At 39.3% G+C, this 22,690-nt stretch overlaps 1 protein-coding gene across 4 annotated transcripts in view; it reads right to left on the bottom strand.

Moving 5' to 3' along the window:
• LOC148095642 (axonemal central pair apparatus protein HYDIN-like) overlaps positions 1–22,577 on the bottom strand; it is a 38,960-nt gene extending 16,383 nt beyond the window's left edge. Inside the window, exons 1-51 of one of the 4 annotated variants that reach the window (XM_087837052.1) lie at positions 22,406–22,577; positions 21,892–22,022; positions 21,472–21,599; positions 21,001–21,137; positions 20,104–20,231; positions 19,883–19,996; positions 17,776–17,856; positions 17,493–17,642; positions 17,109–17,348; positions 16,633–16,762; positions 16,398–16,520; positions 16,002–16,172; positions 15,711–15,884; positions 14,825–14,997; positions 14,489–14,563; positions 14,134–14,317; positions 13,888–14,029; positions 12,445–12,571; positions 12,273–12,366; positions 12,068–12,159; positions 11,384–11,500; positions 10,924–11,085; positions 10,570–10,764; positions 10,243–10,437; positions 9,846–10,078; positions 9,569–9,751; positions 9,278–9,397; positions 9,034–9,193; positions 8,783–8,955; positions 8,391–8,589; positions 8,181–8,274; positions 7,671–7,764; positions 7,414–7,579; positions 7,249–7,331; positions 6,893–7,039; positions 6,642–6,732; positions 5,930–6,134; positions 5,515–5,747; positions 5,267–5,415; positions 4,909–5,104; positions 4,642–4,738; positions 3,866–4,105; positions 3,625–3,767; positions 2,894–3,118; positions 2,639–2,799; positions 2,257–2,351; positions 1,880–2,099; positions 1,551–1,751; positions 1,346–1,472; positions 769–934; positions 91–238 (exon numbers count right to left, since the gene is read on the bottom strand). In XM_087837052.1, the coding sequence (XP_087693178.1) occupies positions 91–238; positions 769–934; positions 1,346–1,472; positions 1,551–1,751; positions 1,880–2,099; positions 2,257–2,351; positions 2,639–2,799; positions 2,894–3,118; positions 3,625–3,767; positions 3,866–4,105; positions 4,642–4,738; positions 4,909–5,104; positions 5,267–5,415; positions 5,515–5,747; positions 5,930–6,134; positions 6,642–6,732; positions 6,893–7,039; positions 7,249–7,331; positions 7,414–7,579; positions 7,671–7,764; positions 8,181–8,274; positions 8,391–8,589; positions 8,783–8,955; positions 9,034–9,193; positions 9,278–9,397; positions 9,569–9,751; positions 9,846–10,078; positions 10,243–10,437; positions 10,570–10,764; positions 10,924–11,085; positions 11,384–11,500; positions 12,068–12,159; positions 12,273–12,366; positions 12,445–12,571; positions 13,888–14,029; positions 14,134–14,317; positions 14,489–14,563; positions 14,825–14,997; positions 15,711–15,884; positions 16,002–16,172; positions 16,398–16,520; positions 16,633–16,762; positions 17,109–17,348; positions 17,493–17,642; positions 17,776–17,856; positions 19,883–19,996; positions 20,104–20,231; positions 21,001–21,137; positions 21,472–21,599; positions 21,892–22,022; positions 22,406–22,562 (7,769 nt within the window). In that variant the 5' untranslated portion in view covers positions 22,563–22,577. The remainder of the gene's footprint in view (positions 1–90; positions 239–768; positions 935–1,345; positions 1,473–1,550; positions 1,752–1,879; positions 2,100–2,256; positions 2,352–2,638; positions 2,800–2,893; positions 3,119–3,624; positions 3,768–3,865; positions 4,106–4,641; positions 4,739–4,908; positions 5,105–5,266; positions 5,416–5,514; positions 5,748–5,929; positions 6,135–6,641; positions 6,733–6,892; positions 7,040–7,248; positions 7,332–7,413; positions 7,580–7,670; positions 7,765–8,180; positions 8,275–8,390; positions 8,590–8,782; positions 8,956–9,033; positions 9,194–9,277; positions 9,398–9,568; positions 9,752–9,845; positions 10,079–10,242; positions 10,438–10,569; positions 10,765–10,923; positions 11,086–11,383; positions 11,501–12,067; positions 12,160–12,272; positions 12,367–12,444; positions 12,572–13,887; positions 14,030–14,133; positions 14,318–14,488; positions 14,564–14,824; positions 14,998–15,710; positions 15,885–16,001; positions 16,173–16,397; positions 16,521–16,632; positions 16,763–17,108; positions 17,349–17,492; positions 17,643–17,775; positions 17,857–19,882; positions 19,997–20,103; positions 20,232–21,000; positions 21,138–21,471; positions 21,600–21,891; positions 22,023–22,405) is intronic. The other 3 variants (XM_087837051.1, XM_087837050.1, XM_087837049.1) reach the window with 3 other exon arrangements.
• Between the last annotated feature and the right edge of the window lie 113 nt (positions 22,578–22,690).

The following is a 22,690-nucleotide window of genomic DNA, read 5'->3' as shown; positions in this document are numbered from 1 at the left end:
ATCTGATGCAGTTTTCTCTTAGACTTCCTATAACATGCCATTGGGGAGCATATTTCATCGTTATCTAATTAAGATTATAATGTCATTAACCTGTTTTTGGGTGCCACTGTGCCAGTCATGGGCTCCAATATGAGCCTCGATTGCTGGTCTTCACAGAAAAGAGATGAAGGAACCACAGAGAAATGTAAGGGCTCTTCCTCTTCACTCACAAAATTAACTGCCTGTTCCACTTTTTTTCCTTTAAGAGTACATGGAAAAATTCAAAGTAATCTGTATCAGAATGTGATAGATTAATTTATTCTTAGAAAAACCTATTGTAGCAACACATCTGCCATTAGCACCAAGATATCATTAGAGACAGTATATTTACTAATCTTAAGGCATAAACTGAAAGAGGAGCTGTGTTGGAAGTGGGTTGCAAAGCAGCTTGCAGATGCACATCAACCGTAGGCAGGCTAAAGCAACTTAGGTAGCATGCCCTGTGTGAGAGCTGCCAACTGGATTTGTGGAAGGGCATTGGTAGAGCCATCAGCTGATGCAGGCAGGGACTGAGTTGGCAGAGCAGGACATCATCACACTTGCTGTAAATCTATGCTCAATTGTAAGATTGTATTGAATGACATGTATTCTTTGTTGCATTTCATTAGCCAAGCCAGTTAAAGACAAAAAATCATCTAATTTTACCATCAAAAGAAGCAAATACGCACAAAGTATAAGTATAAGGGATTATTTGAACGTTTGCGTTTGTATATATTAAAACTGAATTACCAAGAAGCAGTTCCCCAAAGTCAAAGTGAGGTCTGTCGAGATAGGTGATTGGTTCTCTAGCAGTGCCCACACATAGGAAGGGAACAGATAGCGATAGAGTGTCAACAATGAAGGTCCAGAAGGACTCCACTGCATCCAGCTGCTCGGCAACATACTCAAAACACACCTGCAAACAAAGCAGACAAAGCAGGTTCAGGGGTGGCCAAGACTCATTCATGAAAACAGACAAGTTACTGGAGCTCAAATTGCCAAAAACGTTAATGGTGGTTCTGATAGAAAGGTATCAGAATACCCAGTGCATCACAGTTATTTGGTATTTTCATGGCAAAAGAGAGGTGGGGGGGGGGGGGGGGGGCTAGCTATCAGGCAGGTGGTCATAATGCTATATAATGTTAGTTCAAGAAAAACACGTGGAGTGAGTGAGATGAATAAAGACAGATAAAGGTAAAAGAAGAGAACCCAAGACTGACAAATGGAGAAAACGAAATCAAGATGGGAATGAGGTAGTACACTCTGTGAGATACTTTACGACGAAAAGACCATCATTGTTATGTGGGTGCACTCTGTCTATTCTTACTTCTGCTTTGTTCCCAGGGGGAATGACACCAGATGGAACAAGACAGTGGAAATGGCTCCTACTTTTGTCCTCACACCTCCATTTGAATGAGTAGGGCTTACTGGTTGGGTTCACCACACTAAAAGACCTAAAGAGTCAACCGAGAGCATGAAACATCCCGGGTTACACTGACAGAGATAGAAGTTCTAACCTTACTTGCTATTACCTTGTTGATGGTACAGACAAACCAATGGCATGAATCTCCAAAATTCTGGTGTTTGGGTCCAGAGGGCCACTGAATTCAGAGTTACGACGGTTCCCACTGATGTAGTCTGAATCTTCCAGGTCAAAGTGGAATTGGGGCAAAAGGCTGCGGCCACACACTGAGATACACGGGGCCTGTTTCTCATCCTGCAAATTCTGAATACTGGAAGAAATGTGCATACTCACAAAAAGGAAAGAAAAGCATCCAAACCATTGACGCCATTTTCAAAAAACTTGAAGAAAATACCTAGTTGAACGTTTACCTGCATGGAAATGTTACACTTCCCTTACCTGCAAAACAACTTTCCCTGAAAAGTGGACACCTGCAGGGGTAAAAAGCGAACAGTGAAGTTCTGCCTGGCACCCGGCTTCATGGTCCCTACGCTGGGTTCAATGCTGAAAGGAGGAAGCTCAGGGTTCAACATTAGAAGTGACAACAAGTTCGCCAGAGGACGGGCTTCAGTCAGCGATCCTGCTGATCTGCTGCCAGGTCGAGAAGTCGAGGTCCCCTCTGTTAAACACCACATGTAGACATTTACACAGAGTCAAGTCCAGGTTTTAAAGTACTCACGTGTAGGTACAGAAAGAAATAGCACTTATTTTCAGGATCAAATCCAACAATGACAAGTTGACCCAATAATATTGATGATATAATATTTCTGTCGTACCTTCTTGGTCACAGCTGACAATATTGCTGCTTGGATCCATGAGAACTTCCCAGGAGAATTCCACCTTCATACTTCCCTCATTCACTACCTGCAGTCTACGTGCATGTGTGCAGACAACAAAAAAAGTAACACTCAGAAATACTCAGAATACTCAGAAAGAAAGATATATTTTTGAATTGAATTGAATACAGTGCCCAATGTTGAGGAATGTAATGTTAGATATACATCACATATAAGCCTTTAGTGGCTTTCTTTTTGATCTTTAGTATTTTCATTTCTATGTGATGAATAAGAAACCCCAAATAATGTTTCACAAGAATACCATGTTATATATTATTAGGTTTGATGACTTGGAATATGTTGTACACAAAACCTGACTTACTGCTGCAGCCTGGTTTGGAAAAGCATGGTGTTCTCAAAGAGGATGGTGTTTGTGCTGCAGCTTAACTTCACATAGTCGCAGACAGCACTGATGCGTAATTCAAGCTCCACCTGAGAGCTGTCGACCACAGAGCAGCAAGGCTCAGGATCTGTTCTTATCACCTGGATAAAAGAATGTGATTTATTAACTTGTCTCCCTATACAGCATTTGACACCACTTGTCTCTCTAGCACAATAAGCTAGGCACCACATGTACCTTGTCCTTTACAGCCTGTTTGGATGCATCTGAAGCTTTCTCTGAAGAACTCAGCCAGTGCACCGTCTTGTGTCGGTCATCCCAGTCAGCAACCTCCTCTACAGGCTGCTGGAACTCCACCTGGCAAACCTTACATCTCATTTGCAGCTGAGACAGAGTCACTGCCTTGCTGGAGCTAAATGTGACAATCACTTCCTTAGAGCAACCAGCATGAAGGTGTCCCACCTGTAACAACAAGCAGCTAAATGTTTTCCAGAGCTTACAGTAAAACAAGCAAGAGAAAATGTAAAATTACAACAATCAATGTCTTAGGAAAGGAACTGCGTGTGTTCAGAAATAATGTCTATAGCTGTATTTACTATTTGTTGACGCTGGTTTGATTCAAGATTTTTTTTTATTGTCATTGTCATTTTATTGTCAGCACTACCTCAAATATGCAACGCAGAATGAAATTATGTTGCTCAAGCTCACATAAAAACAAAAAAAACATCAATACAAAGTTTAAAAAGAGCAAGTATAATAAATAAATTAATATAAAGTCATTGGTACATATTTAAAACCACAAATTATTTAATTATTGCACAAGAGAAGTGCTGATTGCACTGAGGCATTATTTTGTTTCAAAAATAATGCCAAACTAACCAGCAACTTTTGACAAAGCACATTTTATCACTGCTATGAAAAAGCATTTAACAGTTTTGACAGCCTCTGCCACTTTGTTGATATTTTACCTGTGGTGAAAAGCTGACATGAGGTCCACTAGGGGGCCACTCAAACCTCAGCACCTGGCTGCTGCTGTGGTTGGTCATAGTAAAACGTTCTTTGTATGGAACGTTTACATGGCAGTCACGAAAATTCAGCACCTCATAATTACCTATAAATGAGAAATTAGGTCTTTAATAAAAGACTCAAGCTTCTGTTGAACTAAATCACAAGATTAGGAGGTTTTGTAAAAAAAATCTTATGCCATACCTTCTTTTTCATCTTCATGTCCTATATCCTGCAACGACCTGCTGATGTGATCTAGAGAGACAATTGGCTGGAAAGCCTCTCCTGTTACTTCTATTGTAGTGTTGCTCTGCTGGTTGTCCTTCACTTGCAGTGACATTTTTGCCTTGACACTCAAGGGTTTATCAGAGCAGAAGCCAACCTCAATCTCCACTGGTTCATTAATCTTCAGCTTTAGGTTTACTCTGTGCACCGATTTGTGCTCTGTGGAGAAGGAAAAATGTCAGAAATCATTGAGGAGTGGGAAGTGTGAATGGTTTAAAGCCTCACCCACTAGTTTTCAGTGCATTTGTTAAAGTAAAAGAAGATCACACTTGACCTCAAAGAAAAGACAGGGTAAAACCGAGTCATGTCGGTTACGATCCATAAATCATAAATTGGGACATAAATTGAATGGGCTATGAAAAACTGCCAGCTAATGTGATGAATCGTTACAACAATATGTAAGACAGTACCCAGCAATGTTAAGATGGCCACTTAGGAGAGAAAGTCACACTACAGCCTTAAGAACTCAGTTTCTGCAATGTGTCAGGAAGTCTAAGTGACTGATTTGACCATGAGTTAGACAATAGTGAGCAGGCAAGCTTCACTGCATGAAGGATTCAGTGTGTGTGCTTAGATTAAAGAAATGTCAGCTGTATTTTCAGAGTGCCGTGGTAAAACGAGCATTAAAACATTACAGTTAAAATTACAGTGCACTTTTCTGTAGGCGTTGTTTCACAAATACAAGTTTTATTTACCTGAAGCACGCTGTGTGGAGTCCACGGAGGTGTTAATGTTGTCAGACGCAGCTTTTAGGGTGAACACTCCATGCTCATCCAGCATGTCAATCTGGACCTATACACATTTTCAGAAAACACATTCATTATTCATGAAATTCTACCTAGACTGTTTGTTATGTTTCTGAATGCATTGTAAATAATAATATTTATATTTTGGTGTAATTTGGTTTTACTGAATTTAAAATGGGTAAACAGACGAAATTTGGAATTTTTCCCTCTTCTCACCTCAGCTGGAACATTTCCATTATTTAACAGCACCAGGGGTCGGATATATCTGCGCCCTACCGGTACCCATCTGAAGTGCAGCACTGGGCTTCCTTTACTGCTCCTCAGACCTGGACGTACCACACAAACACTGGGCAGAGTGCCTTGTCCCAAAAGGTCAAACTCCAGCACGCTGGTCTTAATTGTGGGTGTCACTCTTAATCCAGCAGAGAGAAGAGAGCAGGGTGGGAGAAGTCAGCAGCAGAAAACAACCGGTGCTGTAACTCTGTTATTATATACAGTAGTAACAGGGATAAAGAAGGGATAGAAAAACTAAAGACAACACCGCAGTGGCATACACAGTCATTTGCTTCTTTACCTTCCACTTCCCTCCACCTTGGCCTCAAACACAACACTGTAATGCTGCATTGCCTGAGGTGTGAAGGTGACAACAGCAAACGCGTGCGAGAAGCTGGGAATGCTCAGTGTTGTCACAGGCAAGTCAAAGACCTCAATGTGTCGGGATGACTGTAAAACATACATATTTTAGACTCAAACTTCTACCTACATTATGATAGACAGAAACAGTCCTATATACATTTATCCTTGTGACTTTAAACACTTCACCTTAGGCCCAGCACTTCTGATGGCCAAGCTGAGCATGCAGGGGACCTTGCTGCTGTTGGTGAGTTTGAAGCGAGCTCGGCTGGTTTGACCCACCAGGATTTTGTTGAAGACAAACTTATTTTCATCCAGCACAAAAATCCCTTTAGCATTGCAAAACTGCTCTGAAGAAAGCTGGCTACTGCTGCAGCACAGATGGTGTTCCTCAAAGATGGAGGCCATATCCAATACTATGCCTAGAAAACAAAAAAAAGAGCTAGATATAATATGATTTAAGTCAAAGAACGGCTAGCAGTAAATTTAGAACAAAATTTGATCTTTGATCAAAAATCTTTTTAATATGCCTTTGGTAATTTCAGGACTGTAGAGCTGAGCCTGACCAGTTTTACTGATCAAAAAAGAATCATGCAGCTCTCACCTGGCTTGCAGACTTCAGCCAGCAGTGTGTAGGGTATGCCATCAGGATGGTCTGAGGGGTCACGCCCAATGATGTCAATGTGCAGACCCTGGCTCCACCTGCCCAGCTGTTCAGCTGCACAGTCCACTGTCACCAGCTGCTGAGACCCTGGCAGTAGGCTCCCAATGCAGGGAGACACTGAGAACATACCCACGCTGAGGCGATTCTGGAAGAATTCAGGAAAATCATAAGAAGCAAGGAGAGGTGATGAGAATACTGAAAGAAGTACTTACAAAAAGAAATCAAATTTAATGTCAAAGAGCAGAATTTAGTTTATTTTGCTTTAAAAATTATTAAGCATAAAAATCAAAGACACAAAATTATACACAATTTAATTTCATGACCATCATCATCGTTTTTTGTATTGCTTCCCTGTTAAAATTAAGGGGTTTTATGATGTTTCTTATTAATTCACTTTATAGACCTTTTCAATGTCTATGTTGTCTGTTTTACTTTTGTAAATCCATAACAACTCAATGGAACTGAAAGAAAAAATGTCAGGACTGTTTTGTGATTATTCATGTGTTAATTATTAGCTTGACTAATCTCAAAATAAACAGAAAATGTAACTCTAAGAAAATTAATAATGAATAAGTCCAATGACTGTAAAACCACAAACAGGACCATCTATCAGGCACTGTCACTGGTGTGAAATTCACCAGCGTTCTCTCACCTGAAGAAAACTCTGAAAGGATTCTGGTGGTATTTTGGCAGCATTGGGCCTCCCTGAAAGGGTCTCTCTTGATATAGTCTTACCGGGACCCCTGAGACCAGAATGTAAAGAAAAAAATACACAATTTATTAACAATAAATGTTACAAAATTTTGTTTTGTGAAAACTAAAACTAAAAATGGTGGAGCAAATAAAATATCTTTAAAATAACATGTGCTGGATGTGTTGTTTTTGTGTGTCCTGTTGACCTACCCTGTCCTCACGGGATCTGTGATCATGCGGCAGATGGTGAAAGAGGCCTCAAAGACCCCATTGTTTTCGATGGTGAAGCTTTGGCTTTTCTTGTTGCCATAGATCAGAGGACCAAAGTTCAAGTCGGATGAAGGTGTGATCTTGTACCTGAAGAGAGACGAACATAAAACACCAAAAACAAAAAAACAACTACAAAGCTGCTTCATATGAACAAAATAAGAGGCTGGAAATGAGATGAAAGAAACACAGTTTTTCAAATTCTATACTATAATACGATAATACAATAATGTTTCTGCACTATTAATAAATAATATATTAACAGTGCAGAATTAATGAGAGCGTGAATCGGCCTTCACCTGGTGAAAACAGATCGGGCTGAAACCCTGATCGCCACGATAGCTACAGTTTCTCCTCCTGTCCCAATGCTCGGTTCAATCACCTGCAAAAGATTAGCTCACTCAGTGTCAGCTATCAATTATTTAAATCTTTTAAATAAAGTTTTTACTTTTTATGGATCGAACCTGGCAAGGCAGAATAGGTTGGTCTTTAATGAACACTTCCACATCAGGTTTGAAGAGGATGTTCACTGTTGTGGGTTTGTTGGGCATCAGACTACCACACTGAGGAGACACTTTGAAAATGGAGTTTAGGTCTGGCTGCGCTGGGTCTGTCTGCTCAACATTAAACCTTGTGATAAGAGAACAATAAAATTAAATGACCGTTCCATGAAAACCTTTATATGAATAAAATATTGCAAAAACTATCAGTTTAAACTCACTTGTAAGATACTTCATATTTTCCTTGGTTTTCCAATCTGAGAGACAGTCTGACCTCCTCAAAGACTCTGATGGTTCCAAAATTAAGACAGCCATCTGACATAGAAACATGAGCATGTAGTACATTATTGGTGGTTATTATATCCTGCCACCCACTCAGTCAGTCATTTTGCAGTGCTATCTGTTAATGGTCCTTAGCTGCGTTAGATGCCGGTTCTCTGTGACAAAAATATTTCCTCATGATAAAAAGGAAGTTTTACTTAATTTTCATTATTTAAGGAAATATAAATGTATATAACAATGTCTGTATGATGGATTTTCAGTTACTGTAACATCCTTGTTACATTTTTTCAACTTAAATATCATTTTTATGTGACTCCTTCTTTTGCATAAAATGTGGAGAATGGAAGTGCAGGTTCAAAATGGTCAAAATCTGATTGTTTACTGCATTTAAATCAATAAAAGGCCCACATTCACTTTCACATTTAAACAAAAAGCTGTTTCATTTGTACCTGGACTGATTTCCAGGTCCACGTCATAGGCTTCGGCAGTAACCTGAATATTTTCAGTGTATACAACACCTAGAATTTTCTCCACATCGGCTACCTGGAAAAAAAAACCCACATGATGTATTTCTGTGTGTATAACATGTCTATAATATATTCATTTATTTCATGTTATTTATTAACTACAGCATGAGTACTGCTCTGGTTGTACTCTACCTCCAGACGTAAGATTCTCTTAATATTGAGTGGCCTTCGGGCTCTGAAGCGCAAGCTCAAAGGGAAAGAAGAGTTAGGTGAGATGATGCCCTGATCTTGTGGCACAGTGAACTCATCACCCAACTCTTCCACACCCTGCAATCTCCAGGACACTGGCAGAGCTGTCTTATTATACATCATAATGCTGCGGCTGTCCCTCCTGGGCAGGATAAAAAAGGTTGGGTGAAGAGAGAGAAATCCCAAATTATCCACTGTGGCATATTTGGATTTTATCATGAAGCTCCTTTCTTTTGAGAAAATTCTTCATGTTTTTTTTTTAAATTCACTTTTGAATCTGTAAACTGAGCAATAGTTATCCGTGTTCCCTGAATTACTGTGGTATATGTTGGTACCTGTGCAGCAAAATCCTGTCAAAGTGCAAATGCTTGCTTTCCAACTCCAACTCTGGCCGAATGCCCCAGCACGAAAGCTCAATGACCACAAGCTCAGGATTGTCTTTGATCTGGCAAATCAAGCCGTCCTTCATTTGTCCTACTTTTGTTGGGTACGACCAAAGCGTCAACTCCTTGTAGGGTGGAAAAGTATTTAAATGTAAGTAGAGAAAGTAGAGTAAAATTATCACACAGCATTAGTGCTATTCTACCTGTTTCTGGTTCGGTGTGAGGGTCATGGCTGGGGGGTCCAACAGATATGTGGTGGCCTGCGTATCATGCTTGAAACTGAATTGGACCTCAGCCTCCAGACATGAGTTATTGTGAATCACCAGCTTCTCTGAGTTCTCGGGGTACCTGTTTTCCTTGTATCTAGAAAACACACACGTGAATCTGTAAATACAAAGAAATCCACAACCACATGAAACCATTTATAGCCATAGTTCTGCCTCTCACCTGTCTCTGGTCTTGCCACAGAGCAAAGGTCCAAACTCAAAGTATCCAGGTTTAATTACATAGGTCTTCAGAAGCCCCTCTTTAGTTTGAGTGACTTTCTTACTGTGGGGAAACACAGTCCTGTGGAAATCACACACAAAAAGTCAGACTATTAAAAAGCTTCAAACTTAATTCATCTGTGAAAAATAGATCTAGACTTTTACAAAGTGAGGCAGAACACAACACGCCAACTACAACCTCTCCGTTTGCAGTTATTTCACTACATTAGTTCATCACACTATGCAGACTGACGTGTAATCACTGCTGATGGAAGGATAGGTAGAAACTCCTCTGCAGATGAGCTGGTTGAGTCTCCGGGTCCCGACTATCTCAAAGTTGAAGGTATGTTTAAAAGTTCCTGGTGACTCTGAGTAGAACCAGATCTTGAGTACCACCTCACCGCCAGCTGGCACAACCCAGCGAAATGCTGTCAGACTAAATGCATACAAGCACACATTCAGACAAGCAGCACCAACAACAAATTAAAAAAAACACTAATGAACATTAGTGATTCTGCAGTACGTCTTACATATGGCTGCGTTTTTGTTCCAAGCTTGCTTGATGTTCTTCCTGGTCAGTATCCTCGGGGTGGAAGGAGGCAAGTGAACGTGACCCGAGACGGTCTGGTCCCTGTGCTTTTGTTTTGGTGGAAGTCTGTTTCTTGCTCCTGTGAATCTCTCGGCCCGTTTTATCCTTGTCCTTCGCCACTGTGCTGTCCTTAATGGTGGCCTTGCCATGACCTTTAGAGCCTGCTGCCTCTTCCTTTACAAAAACAGCAGACAAACAGTGTTCTGACTTAAAAACCTAAAATTTCATGCCTTTAACACCAAAATAAGCTTGTGTGGGTTAAATGGACATGAGGTCCAAGTTGCTTGTATTTTAGATTTTGCCTCAAATTAAGAATGATTTTTTTGTATAGACATTACCGATAACTTTAAAACGGATGCTTGCAGCTCATCCTCGTTCTTGTCCTTTTCATCCAGCCCTGAAGGAACCAGGAAGGTGAAACATGTCTGTTCGAGTTTAGCTTGCTCTCGTTTTTTGGGAAAAGGAACGACAGAGAAGGTGACAGAAGGAGGGATTGGAGGGCCACTAGGACCTATCCCTAAATCATCCAACACCTAATGAGACCAAAGCAGAAAAGAAAATAGATTAGGAATTCATCTTAAACTTATGAAAGAACAATTCCATTTTCAACAGAAACATAATTAATAATTTTATAAAAATGAAAGATCTGTGAAATGATGCTATACCTCATCTAGGGGAGGCAAAGAGCTGCTTATGATGCTCATGTAGTCTTTTTCTGTTACATTTAACACAATATATGGAATGTCCAGAGGAGATGCCTTGTCGTCTACCTTCTCTGCTTCTGACAGTCCTGCTATTTGACTGTGCAAAGGTGATATGAGCTTGTTACCGACTCTCCTGCTCTTCTTATCAGCAGAGGACTGTGTAGATGGAAAAAATATTTTGGATTCAAACAAGGATAAAGAATTATAGCACACCTTTCCAATTTTCCAAGCAGTCTTACATTTAAGTTAAAAAAAAGGAGGGATTGGAGGGCCACCTGGTGGAGGACCACCAGGTGTGTTGGCCAGCTAACACACCTGCTTCTCTGTTGTAACTTCAGCTGACCCTAAAGCATCTTCAGTGGGGAGTGGGACCAACAACAATCCCCGGCGCCGGTCCCAGTGCTGCAGGATATGCTCCACCAGGGCTTGGCTCTCCTCGTATTGACAGAACTTAGACTGCAGGTTCTCCACCTGTGACTGAATGGGGGTATGGTGAGCAATGGAGAATGGAGAATGAAGGAATGGTGGCACTTGAATGGTTAGTAGGCAATGATGTGAGTCTGTTAACCTCTAATGTAGAACAAAATGTGCACCAGAACAGGTTAGGTTTACAGCATAAGTTACCAAGGCGAGTACGAAGCATCTGAATGAGAAGTACGGAAAACCCAGGATTGGACCCAAAGTTACTTGGACTAAATCCTGCTTTGTAATACAGGCCTCGGATTTTATGTTATTGACTTAACAAAGAGCCCTTAAATGGCATATTTGTACAAACCTTCCCAGCAGGTAAGCTCTGTCTTGCTCTGTCTTTTTGATTCCTCTCCCCTACTTGTTTTCCATCTTTCAACTCTTTTTCTTCTCCTGCACTCTTCACATTTACAGTTTCTGTATTCTGGCAACAAACACGATTCATGTTAGATATAAAAGCAAAATTAAATACTTTAATGTAATTAGATCCTGTGCAGAATGCAAGACACTGGATTGCAGAGTAAATCATTAATTCTTCATTGAGTGGTTTTAAAAACTAAAGTAAGAAAAGCTGAAGATTTCACAGCACACATAGTAACAGATAGGCCAACAAGAAGTACTTTTTTACTCTTGAATCCCTTTTTTCTCAAATTAAAATCAAGCAAGTATTCAAAACATACTTGAAAAAAATCAGACATGTTGTTAAAAGAGTAAGTCAATTTATTGACTTACTCTTTTAACTCAACTCTTTTAACTCAATTGAGTTTTTAACTCAACTCTTTTAACTCAACTCAATTTATTATTCCATCATTCCTCATATCTAATTTGTTGTATAACATTACACAATCTTATGAAATAATGTATCCCAAACATGCAGTATAAAAACTCCAGTAAGTTACAAAGTAGGTAATTAGTCTGCTATACATATCTACCATTTTAAATAATGCACTGGGGTTGAGTGTGTTGACATCGTTGCTAAGCTCTAATCTACCTTGTCTATCTCCAGTGTGTCTGTGGGTTGAGGAGAACCTGTGGTTCCTTCTGTCTGCTTCTGTGGATCATCGGCCTCTTTGCTATGATGCTCTGTAGGAATAATGACCAGAACTGATTATGCTGCACTCTATAAACCGTTTCATTTTTTACCCTATATTACATTTTATAAAATATTACATGTTTTTTTTTACACTTGTCTGCACCTTCATTTAGATGACATTGCTCTCTTGTGTCCCCTAATAGCTCTTTGGAGTCATTAACAGAAGACGCCCTTAGCACATTCAATGCCCCTGTTGACTACAGAGGAAAGGGGAGAAATTAATTCAGTGCTCTAATTTTTCTCTGTATTTGCTGGTCTTCAGACTGGATACAGACCTGCTTAGCCCCCAGCAAGCTCTTCTTCCTTGATGGTTCTTTAATGTCCTTCTTTCCACCCACCTCTTTTAACCTTTGGTTTTCTTCCTGCTGCCTCTTTTCTTCCAGCTCTTTCGCCATCTGCTCCCTTACACACAAGTGAATTGTTTTTAGTTACTTTCATTTGAACTTGAATATATTCCTGGTATTTGAGTGAAACTGTGCATGCTCAGCATAAATAAAACTGTGCACAATATTCCTGGATGTAGAAGGAAGCAAGAACTAGTGACTATGAGGGCTTTTATTACATGGTAGATATAGTAAATCTAAGTCTATAACTGGTTTAATCAGAAAATGAATGACATCAAATACCTCAAAATGTGGTTATAGTGGCTTATGCCATATTCTAAACCATTATTGATATAATTCTTAAAGCACATATTACATATTTATTATTTATTATTGATTCTTTGAATATGCCATTTTGATTAAAAATTCACCTTTCAGACGAATGTTAAAAACTGGAAGTGTTCACTGCGGAACTTAATCAGTCCAATGTGCTATTTTTCATAATTTGTGTTTATATTTTCTTTTTCTTCTTAACAACTTAAATATGAAATTTAATTTAATCGTCTGTATTCCATGGATTAACCACTCTGTACCTCCCTTATCATTTATGATGACTTTATTAGGCATGTAATGCTATCACTGGGTTGGGCTCCCTTTTGCTTTCAGAAGTGCCTAAATTCTTCATAACATAGTAAACAAGGATTTGGGGACATTCCTCAGAGATCCTGATCCATACTGACATGACAGTATTAAACAGTTGCTGCAGATTTGTCAGCTGCATATCTGATTCTGCTTTCACTCCAAAGCTGCTATATTGGATAGAGACTGTGTGACTAGGAAAGTTATTTGAGTAAAATGAAATTAATTTCATGGAGACCATCAAGAAACCAGTTTGAGACGCTCTATGATCTGTGACATGGTATGTTATCCTGCTGGAAACAGCCCTCAGCAGATGTGGTCACTGTGGTCATAAAGGAATGGACATGGACAGCTACAGCAATCAGGTAGGCTTGTGTGTGCGTGGTGTTTAAACAATGCTTAGCTGGTACTTAGGGAACAAGAGAAAATACCCCTGATACCATTACACCACCGTCAGCCTGAACCTTTGATACAAGGCAGGATGGACCCAATTTTTCTACATACCTTGGATTGTAATAAGTGATTATCTGAATTATTGTTGTCTTCCTATCAGCTTGAAGCAGTTTGGACATTCTCCTCTGACCTCTGGCATCAACAAGGCATTTTCACCCAGAGAACTGACCCTCACTAGGCATGTTGATCATACCATTGATGACTGTGTCCATTTCATCAAGCTAAAACATCAGTTTTGACTTTGTGCAGTTTGGTAAAACTAGAAATTAAAACCTCGCTGAAAAAAATAAATATTGTCAGTACCTGAACTTCTGCTGTCGGAATTCCTCTCTGTGTTTTTTGTTAATACGCTCCTTCACCTCCTGTGGCAGAGCATTATACTCCTCCTCATCCATGTCCTGCAGCCATTGTTCCTCCCTGGCAGCTTTCTCCTTCTGCAGAGCCTCTGAAACACACACAGATTTGGTCATTTATCTAATTCAATACATAAACATTACAACTATAAGTTCTGTTCACAGGTATAAGAATTTCTGTCTGTAAATATTTTACCTTCAGCTTCGCTTTGAGCTCTTTCCCGGGCCTTCAGGGCTGTATAAGAGTCAGATAAGTTGACCAAATAGATGTGTTTGCGGCTACTTAAGGCCTTGAGAACAACCTGCAGAGTGCTCACTGGAACCCGAGTGTACGCTGAGTCCAGGCCATCAATCACTATTCCATGATAACAATCGCTTAACTGTAATCACAACGTAAGCACCAACATTAGAGAGAATTACAAAATAAATAGAGAAACATGAGAGAAAACATTCCTTATTTGTGCCAATTTAATGCACAGCACTGGCTAAGAGTTATTCAGTTTGCACGTTTCTGTATATACACACAATGTTTACACCATGTAATACCTCACCTGAAATCTTTCTGCTAGGATATCAACCAGTAAATGCTCAGGCAACAGACTCCTCAGTGTGGTCACATCTCCTCCCTGAAGCAAAATCACACTAAATAAATTGGTTTTCTATGAGTAACAATTACTCTGTATTCACAGTTTATACAATAGTTTTGTATAGAGGTGTAAAGGAAATGAAATTTAAATGAATTATTTAACTGCAAAGCAAGAACCAGACCACTAATTCATAGAGAAAAGAAATACATTAAAACAGAAAGAAAAAGTAAAAACAAACAAAATAAAGTCCTGTGAAAAGCTCAAAGACAACAGATACGGAGATACTTTGAGAAAATGTACCAGACAATGGACAATGTGTTGATTTTCAGTCATCAGGGGAGCCTTGGAGTCATTTTCACTACTGTTGTCCTCACAGTTGTTGGCTGTATTTAGTATAAAAGGCACTGAATCTGGATCGGAGGCTTCAAGAGGTGCTGTGGGTCCTGATCCAGATGTTTCCTCAGTGACCAGACCTGGTAGCAGGTGGGTAATTTTTAGTTACTCTTCTGCTATGGTATCCTGCCTTACTGTAAAAGATCTTAAATATCTCTAAGGACGGGGGTAAGCTTCATTTAATTTACTGCAGAGGATACAGTAAGTGTAGGTTCTAATGGTTTAGTCCCAAGGAAATTTTCATTTTTAGACCATTTTCTAAATTCTGGTGAGTTTTTATACTGCTGTGTACATTTTCTTCATCACTTTATAGTACAACTATTAAGATGTGTTTAGCTAAATGAAAAAACAAACAAAACAGTTTAATAAAAATCAACAATCACATATAGAGAAGGTTTACTCTTCTGTCCTCTTTGTGTTTGCCTGGCTGCAGATGTGAGAGTCAGGCTATAAAGAGTTGGTATTGCTGCCTGATATCAGGCCATTTTCTGTGTCTTTTGTTTGGACCTGTTCACACCAACGATAAATTCATAATTTCATTTCAGTTTTCTAACCATATTAAAACCTTTCTGATTTCAAAACATGTATCTGTGTTTTGGGACGGTTTTTAAAGATTATGCTTTTTTCAGACCATGCAATAAACTGGCAATCTGCCCAGGTCGCACCCTCTTTTCCTTTGACAGCTAAATCACGCTGCAGCCCAGCTCTTAACCGCTTACTTAAAACTGAAAATGACCAGTTAAAGGTGTTACTCATTTTTCCATCACAAGCTGCTTTCTAGCTTCCAGCTTACCAGCTTCCTTAGCATTTTTCTGAGCATGCTCTGTAGCAGCAAAGTGAAAGAGTTGTCTGGCTGTCAGGCTAACCGGTGAAGTGCCATTTAAAAGCATATCTGTAACCACATCATCAACACAGAGGCACGCTGCTCCATACCGAAGTGCCAGAGCAGCTGCTATGCTGCTCTTATCTGAAAAAAAAGAGACACACACACCTTTTATATCAAGTTAACTGACTCTAGCAGGGGATGATTGTTTTATACACTATCGTCATTTAAATTCTTTCATTGCAGAATGTGTTTTTAAACCTGTCAGTGGGGCTCCATATACGATAATAGCAATGCCTCTGCAGTTGCGTGCAACCAGAGCCTCAGGTGACAGGTCAACACCCATATGTTGGGCAACTGCTCTGCAGATAGGGGTCATCTCGAACTGTCTTAGACTCTTGCTGCTCGCCAATCTGGTCAATTCTGAAAAAACTAAATTTGAATTTAAATGTTAATTTTACAAGCAAAATAATGTTTGCAAAGAAAATTACACAAGTCTGAAAATTGATGGCATTTTTTTATGAACTACTAGATGAGAAGTGAAACATCTTAAAGGACATTACAAAGAAGTCCTGTTGCTTTCAAGGTAAAAGCAACTCAAGGTGATCATAGCCTGGATGACTGAGAACCAACAAAGAAGAAACTTGATGTACTTACACATTTCAGGTGGTTTCACACCTGTAGTTCTAATTTCTGGGTGGTCTTCATCTAGTTTAGGCTTATTTTTTCCTCCCTGTGTGTCTTCATTTTGATCGTCATGACCCGTACCTGCCTTCAGCTCTGGGGCACACAGATCAATTAAAAGTGACATTATGACAGACATTAAAACAAATATGTGCTCACATAACTGTGTGTATATTATCAATAGCTGCTTAGGTATCTTTAAAGATACCTTCATCTTTCATCTTGGAGCAATACTCCTTGTAATAGTCCAGCAGTTCTGAGGGAAGCCCTTCTCCCGGGACACGTGAAGGAAGTAGTAACACACTGTTGTCTTTATAATCCTGCATCAAACGCAGAATCTGCATGTGACCATGAGAAGAGAGGGCAGTTAAAAACCCAGAAAAATGTCTCATTAGAGACACTACATAATGCAAAAGACAAAAACAAATAATTTAATTCAGGAAAGCTGTGTGAGATTAACTGTAGTGGAAGAAAACTACCCAATCAGAATTGCATTGCACAGCATTTCTACTTTGTCTCTTTCGCTGATGCCTTTTTAATCATGCCATATTTTATCAATAAAAGGAAATCACATAATCTCTTCATATTACTACACCACTTGTAGCCTTGCCTTTAAAAATCATGCACTTCATTTTAAAGTAAATTTGCAACAATATTTCTGAAACTATAGAAAAAAAGTGCTACCTCTTCTTCCTGGAGATACTGTGTGTCAAACTCCAGGGAGTAAAACTCAATGGGGAAAGAACAGGGGTTTTTCACTGTAACCTCAGCTTCAACGTCAGTGCTGGCAGGGAGACAAGGGCCCAGCTCGAGTACCGAAGGGCAGAACTCGAGATGTGGATCCTCACCCTGACCCTGAGCTGTGATGAACACCTCCTGGGTGCTGTCAGCGACTCGCACCACTAGCCGTCTGTTGTAAGGGCACTGAAAGACAAACAGAGCAAAACAGTAGGTCTTTTGTCATATTTTATATCACGTTCTTTTGCTACTTTTTCATGATTAAGCAGTATGATGTTATGCTACTAATTATATCTAACAGTTATTGTTCTAATATTAAAAGCAGTTCACCCCATCAGCAGGCTTGAACTTTATGTGGACATTGACCCGTTCACCAGGGGACAGCACACCAGAGGAGGGAAACATCTCAAACACCACTGGAGGTGGACGCTGCTCCTGCAAGGCTTTTTTACGCTTGTAGAGGGGCAGGAACTTATCGATCTGAGCGAGAATGAGAACAAATGCCGGCATCACGTTTATTGTATTTCTCTCTATCTGATATCTTTCTTGGCACGACACAGATGGCCTGTGGATTCCATTTTTTATATTATCCACAAAATAACAACAGTCATACCTTTTTAAAAGGCTTAACCTCCTCAGCTATGCTCCAGTGACACGGCACAGACTCATGGTTCAGCAGCTGTATTGTCTTCATCTGTTGGGTTATAAAGAAATTCTTATATTTTGCACAACAATATGTCATTAAATATAATGACATCGCATTACTGCAAGTTAAAACTGGTTTCAATTAAAGAGATTTACTCATGCCTTTAGAATACCAAAGGTTCGAATGTATAGGTCTGACAATTCACTGATTTACCGGATTTCTTGGTAACCATATGTAGGAGGGCACCACAGTGAGCCCAGTTAGAGCTCTGTGCTTGACAGCTGTACCTACCTGCTGTTCAAAACTGTTAATTGTGAGGAACGGCCAATCAGAAGAAACTTGAATTAAAGGGAGAACTGGTAAAAAAAGGCAAATTTAAAATAAAAGATGATGTGAAAGGCTGCAACATGGCCCAGTAATGATAACTAAGGACTGTGAATTATATAAAGATGCTCAAGTCCAAGAAAAGACATATAGAGATGAGAAATTTGCAAATATGGTTAGCTTTGAATAATAGATTTTACTGTAATTGCATATATTTTTTTCATCTCAGTGGAACACACTGTAATTCAAACATGTTTGAACCCATTAATGTTTTCAAAACAAACACTAACAAAAGTAGCAGACCCAATATATTTGTTAAATACATAAAAATAAGTCTGTGAAGGTTCTCAGTCATCCAGGTCATCGTAGTCAAAGGAGCTTGCAAAGAAAAGCGTCTGGACTTCTTTAAGTTACTTGAAGACGTTTCACCTCTCATCCGAGAAGCTTCTTCAGTTCTAAGGTCAAATGGTGGAGAGTCCCAGATATAAACCTGGTGGGAGTATCCCCCCACAGAGGGACAAAAGGACCCCCTGATGATCCTCTAATCGCCTGAGCCAAGGTGTGAAACTGGGTGTGGGTCCCAATCAGCCAGGGTTTCGGGTGAGCTCATTGTGAAACCTGGCCCCACCTTATCATGCAAATTCCTGAGGTCAAATGGCCCAGGATGTGTGTGGGTGTTAAGGCGTCTGGGGAGGGAACTCAAAACTGGATTATAGATGGCAGAGAGTTGGTGTCGTAAACCACCGCCTCTGTTCAAAGATGGTCGCTCACAGTGGACATAGATGGCTTCTTTCACTCCTCTTTCACTCCTCTTTTGTCCCTCTGTGGGGGGATACTCCCACTAGGTTTATATCTAGGACTAGCTTAAATCATTAAACGTTTGCAGCAATACGTCCCCAAGAGGTCCCTGAGGTCTTCTGATCAGGACACAGTTACTGTACATCATACAAGCTGAAAACTAAAGGACACAGCGCTTTTGCCAGAATGGGCCACAGACGCTGGAAGTCTCTCCCTTTGAGTTTTAGATCTGTGGACTCAGTGGTCTCTTATAATAAAAAAAACCCCAACTCATCTTTCTGATTTGCATTTAGTTACCTTGTTCTTTATTCTGTTTTTGTTTTTAAATTTTTTATTGATTTTTTGTGAAGCACTTTGTGATCTTTGTCTTAAAAGGTGCTATATTTGAATGAAAGTACCCACTGGTTCTCTGTATCATCTGACTGTGGATGGTTATATGATTCTACCTACATCTTTCAGTCCAATCACAAATGAAGAAAATAAATTCAATTTATACACAAAGTATATAAAAGATGGATTAAAAAGATGAAATATGAGTTAAAGTTGTGAATTTGGTTTTTGTATCATTAATTTTTATCTAAAAAACAGTATGCAATGGAATAACAGTAGAGCTTAAAAACAAAAAAACGCAGACAGAGAGTTAATATAAATATTTGAGCCTTATTTATACACTTAGATGGTGAAACTGAATCGCTATTATTGTTTGCTTGATTTTTGTAATAATTTTGTATACACTACAAATATTGTTTGTACTCTTTTTTTGTATTGTTTTTTGCTTATTATGGTGGAATTAGAAGAAAGAATGGGGGAAATTTGCTGTGCCTTGGAAAATATTTTCAAGGCACAGCAATTTTTGACTTACTAAGTATTTGAAATTAAATATTAGACGAGAAAGGAATAGGAAGAGAAAAGAACTTTCACAGAGTCATCATCCATTGTTATCATGGTGTACCTGACACATGCCACACTGCAGAGTGTCAAATTGAATCGTATTACTGGAAACGGTGACAGCTGGCATGGTTACCACTGCACACAGTCGCACTTGCACCGTTGGACCACCTGCGACCTGTAACAGCAAAGAAAATCATCTTAGATCCAAAATGACTTATAGAGGGAGAGTGAAAAGACACAAATTTAGTTTGTGGACATGTACAGGTGTAAGCCTGTGTATACCTGGATCGGGAGAATAGCACTCGTATAACCCAAATCCAGGTTGACTCCTTGAGGGTCAAATTTAACTGTGAAACTCTTCGTCTCATCACGGGGTTGGTTCTTCATGCTTTCAAAGTCTACTGTGAAACCTGTGAAGAACCAAAAAGAGTCATAAATTATTTTAAAATCATTTAAATTAAAGAGAAATTTTAAAAAATGATACTTTTACTTGAGGTGAATACTTAAATTTACCACTGTGTACAAAAGCTTTAGACATGAAGATGGTTTCAAAACTGCTACAAATCTACATTTTCTATTGTCTTCTTTCAGAACACACTAAGCTAGAAAAAACAACTATAAGAAATCAATACTCGATGCTGCTTTAAAGCAGCGCCAGTTGTCTTAAATACACTTCCAAACATATCCTTATTCCATCCATCCAACCATCCATCCATTCTCTTCTGCTTATCCTTGTCAAGGTTGCAGGGGGGCTGGAGAGCCCAGCTACCACAGGGTGAGAGGCAGGGTACACCCTGGACAGGTTCCCAGCCTGATGCAGGGCTAATGCAGAGAGGCAGACAACCATTCACACTCACATTCACACCTATGGACAATTTAGATTCACCAATGAACCTAACCCCACTAATCCTTATTTCAAGCATTTTAAAAAACACAGGTTGTCTTTGCCTGCATTTAACAAACTATCCCCATCCAAGATTGTAACCTTGTGTCTTGTTGTAATCTTTCTTTAACGATCTAAGGTTTTTAGGTAAAACTGTCACTTGTTCAGCTACCTCATCTTTGTTCTAGAGTTATCAGAGATCAAGTTTATTTTCCTTTTGTTCTTGTAAATTAGTCTAACAGAGAGAGAGAGAGAAAGCGATGATGACCTGAAAAAGTAGGAGGACATTGCATTACCTGTGTCCCCAAGATGTTTGCTAGTGGGATGGAAAGACACAGGTATTGATCCATTATTGCTGACTTTTACAGCACGACTCACGACTTTGCCAGGAATGACAAAACCAAAATCCAGAATGTACTCTGGGAGTTGGAACCTGGGAAAAAGATTTAAATAATAAGAATAAAACACTGGGCACAAACACGCATGTTAGCAATATAACTTATTGTTATAGACTAAAGTCTGTAAAAACATTTAGAATATATGTATTATAATTTTACTAAATATAATTTTGCTTTGTATACTGAACTTAAGTATCTTATAAATTATATTATAGATTTGTGAACTTTCAACGAGATATAATGACATTGTATCAAGAGCGCACAAAGTAGAAAAAGCTAAACAGTCACAAATTCCCCAGCACAGTTTGACAAAGTTCTCACTTCAAAACAGAGTCACCAAAATGCATGTGTGTAGTTGTGTTTACATACTTTATTAGCTTGTTCCACTTTCTGAAGGACTCTTGTGATTCTTCAGTCTCCAGCACGTTATTAGCCACAGCAAGAGCATTTTTTTTGACCAACAATCGTTCGATTTCCATGTGAAGCAGATCTTCATACTAGAGGTCAAAGAGAGAACAGAGAATAGCAGGTGATGCAAGAAGTGGTAAAAACACTCAACAGAGGAAACAAACAAACCTTACCAATCTACAACTGTAAATACCTCTGCAATAAGGGATTTTATTTGTGCTTAATTTTCCCTACAAATCCTCATAAATTCCCTACATGTCCACAATATCAAGTCAGCATACATATTAATAGGTATTTTTTCTTAATCCTCAACAAAATTATAGAAAATGTGAGGTGTCACTAATATATGTGAGACTTCATAGTATATATGAAGTTACTGACTGTGAGTGTGCGCGTCGCCTCTGTTGCTGCTCCTCCCCGAACAGTAAATTCATATATAAGCTTCTCTTTGACTCCATCTTTCTCCACAGCTGTTCTGGCCTGCTGTAACACGTCACTATAACACTCCTCCGCTGTAAGAGAAATCACAGTGCAGAAATAAGAAGTTGAATTTGTGTCTCAAGAACTGTTATCACAATAGAGGTCTATTATGGACCGTTTGAGCTTGATGCTTTTCAACAAAACTGGTTTAAAGAGAAAACGAGGGAAATGTGAGTTCACAAGGATAATTGACAACATCCTTATATAGTTCTATAAGATGGTAACACACTGATGTAATCATATGTATTTATAAGTCCTACTTTCAGCCCTTTTGTCTGATGCAGAATCATTTATTTATTTTGAGCAAAAGCACTATTTTAAAGTAAATTTTAATGAGCTAAATATTCATCTTCTAGCTCATTGATTTTGGATTGAACATATCTCTGTGCATGTGTGTGTGTGTGTGGGTGCATACACAGGATTCGTGGTAAATTCAGGCTGATCCTGGGGAACACTCCCACACCGGTCAGAGTGATCTCTTCCAGTGGTAGGAAAGCCACCTGCATCTGAAGCTTCTTCTTAAACACTTCAGGAATGCCCGGAAGGTAGAGTACACGGAGAACCTGTACCATACCTGCATCAAGGTAACCCTGTCTCAAACACACACACACACACACGCACGCACACACATACATGCACGCACGCACGCACGCACACACACACACACACACACACATACACATAAGGAAAGCCATTCTTT

Source organism: Neolamprologus brichardi, unplaced genomic scaffold (assembly GCF_056152115.1).
Source record: "Neolamprologus brichardi isolate AB-2024 unplaced genomic scaffold, ASM5615211v1 NODE_ptg000063l+_length_572389_cov_1, whole genome shotgun sequence".
Lineage (NCBI taxonomy): Eukaryota > Metazoa > Chordata > Actinopteri > Cichliformes > Cichlidae > Neolamprologus > Neolamprologus brichardi.
The sequence above is the reverse complement of the archived record's forward strand: the minus strand, read 5'-3'. Positions and strand labels throughout refer to the sequence as shown.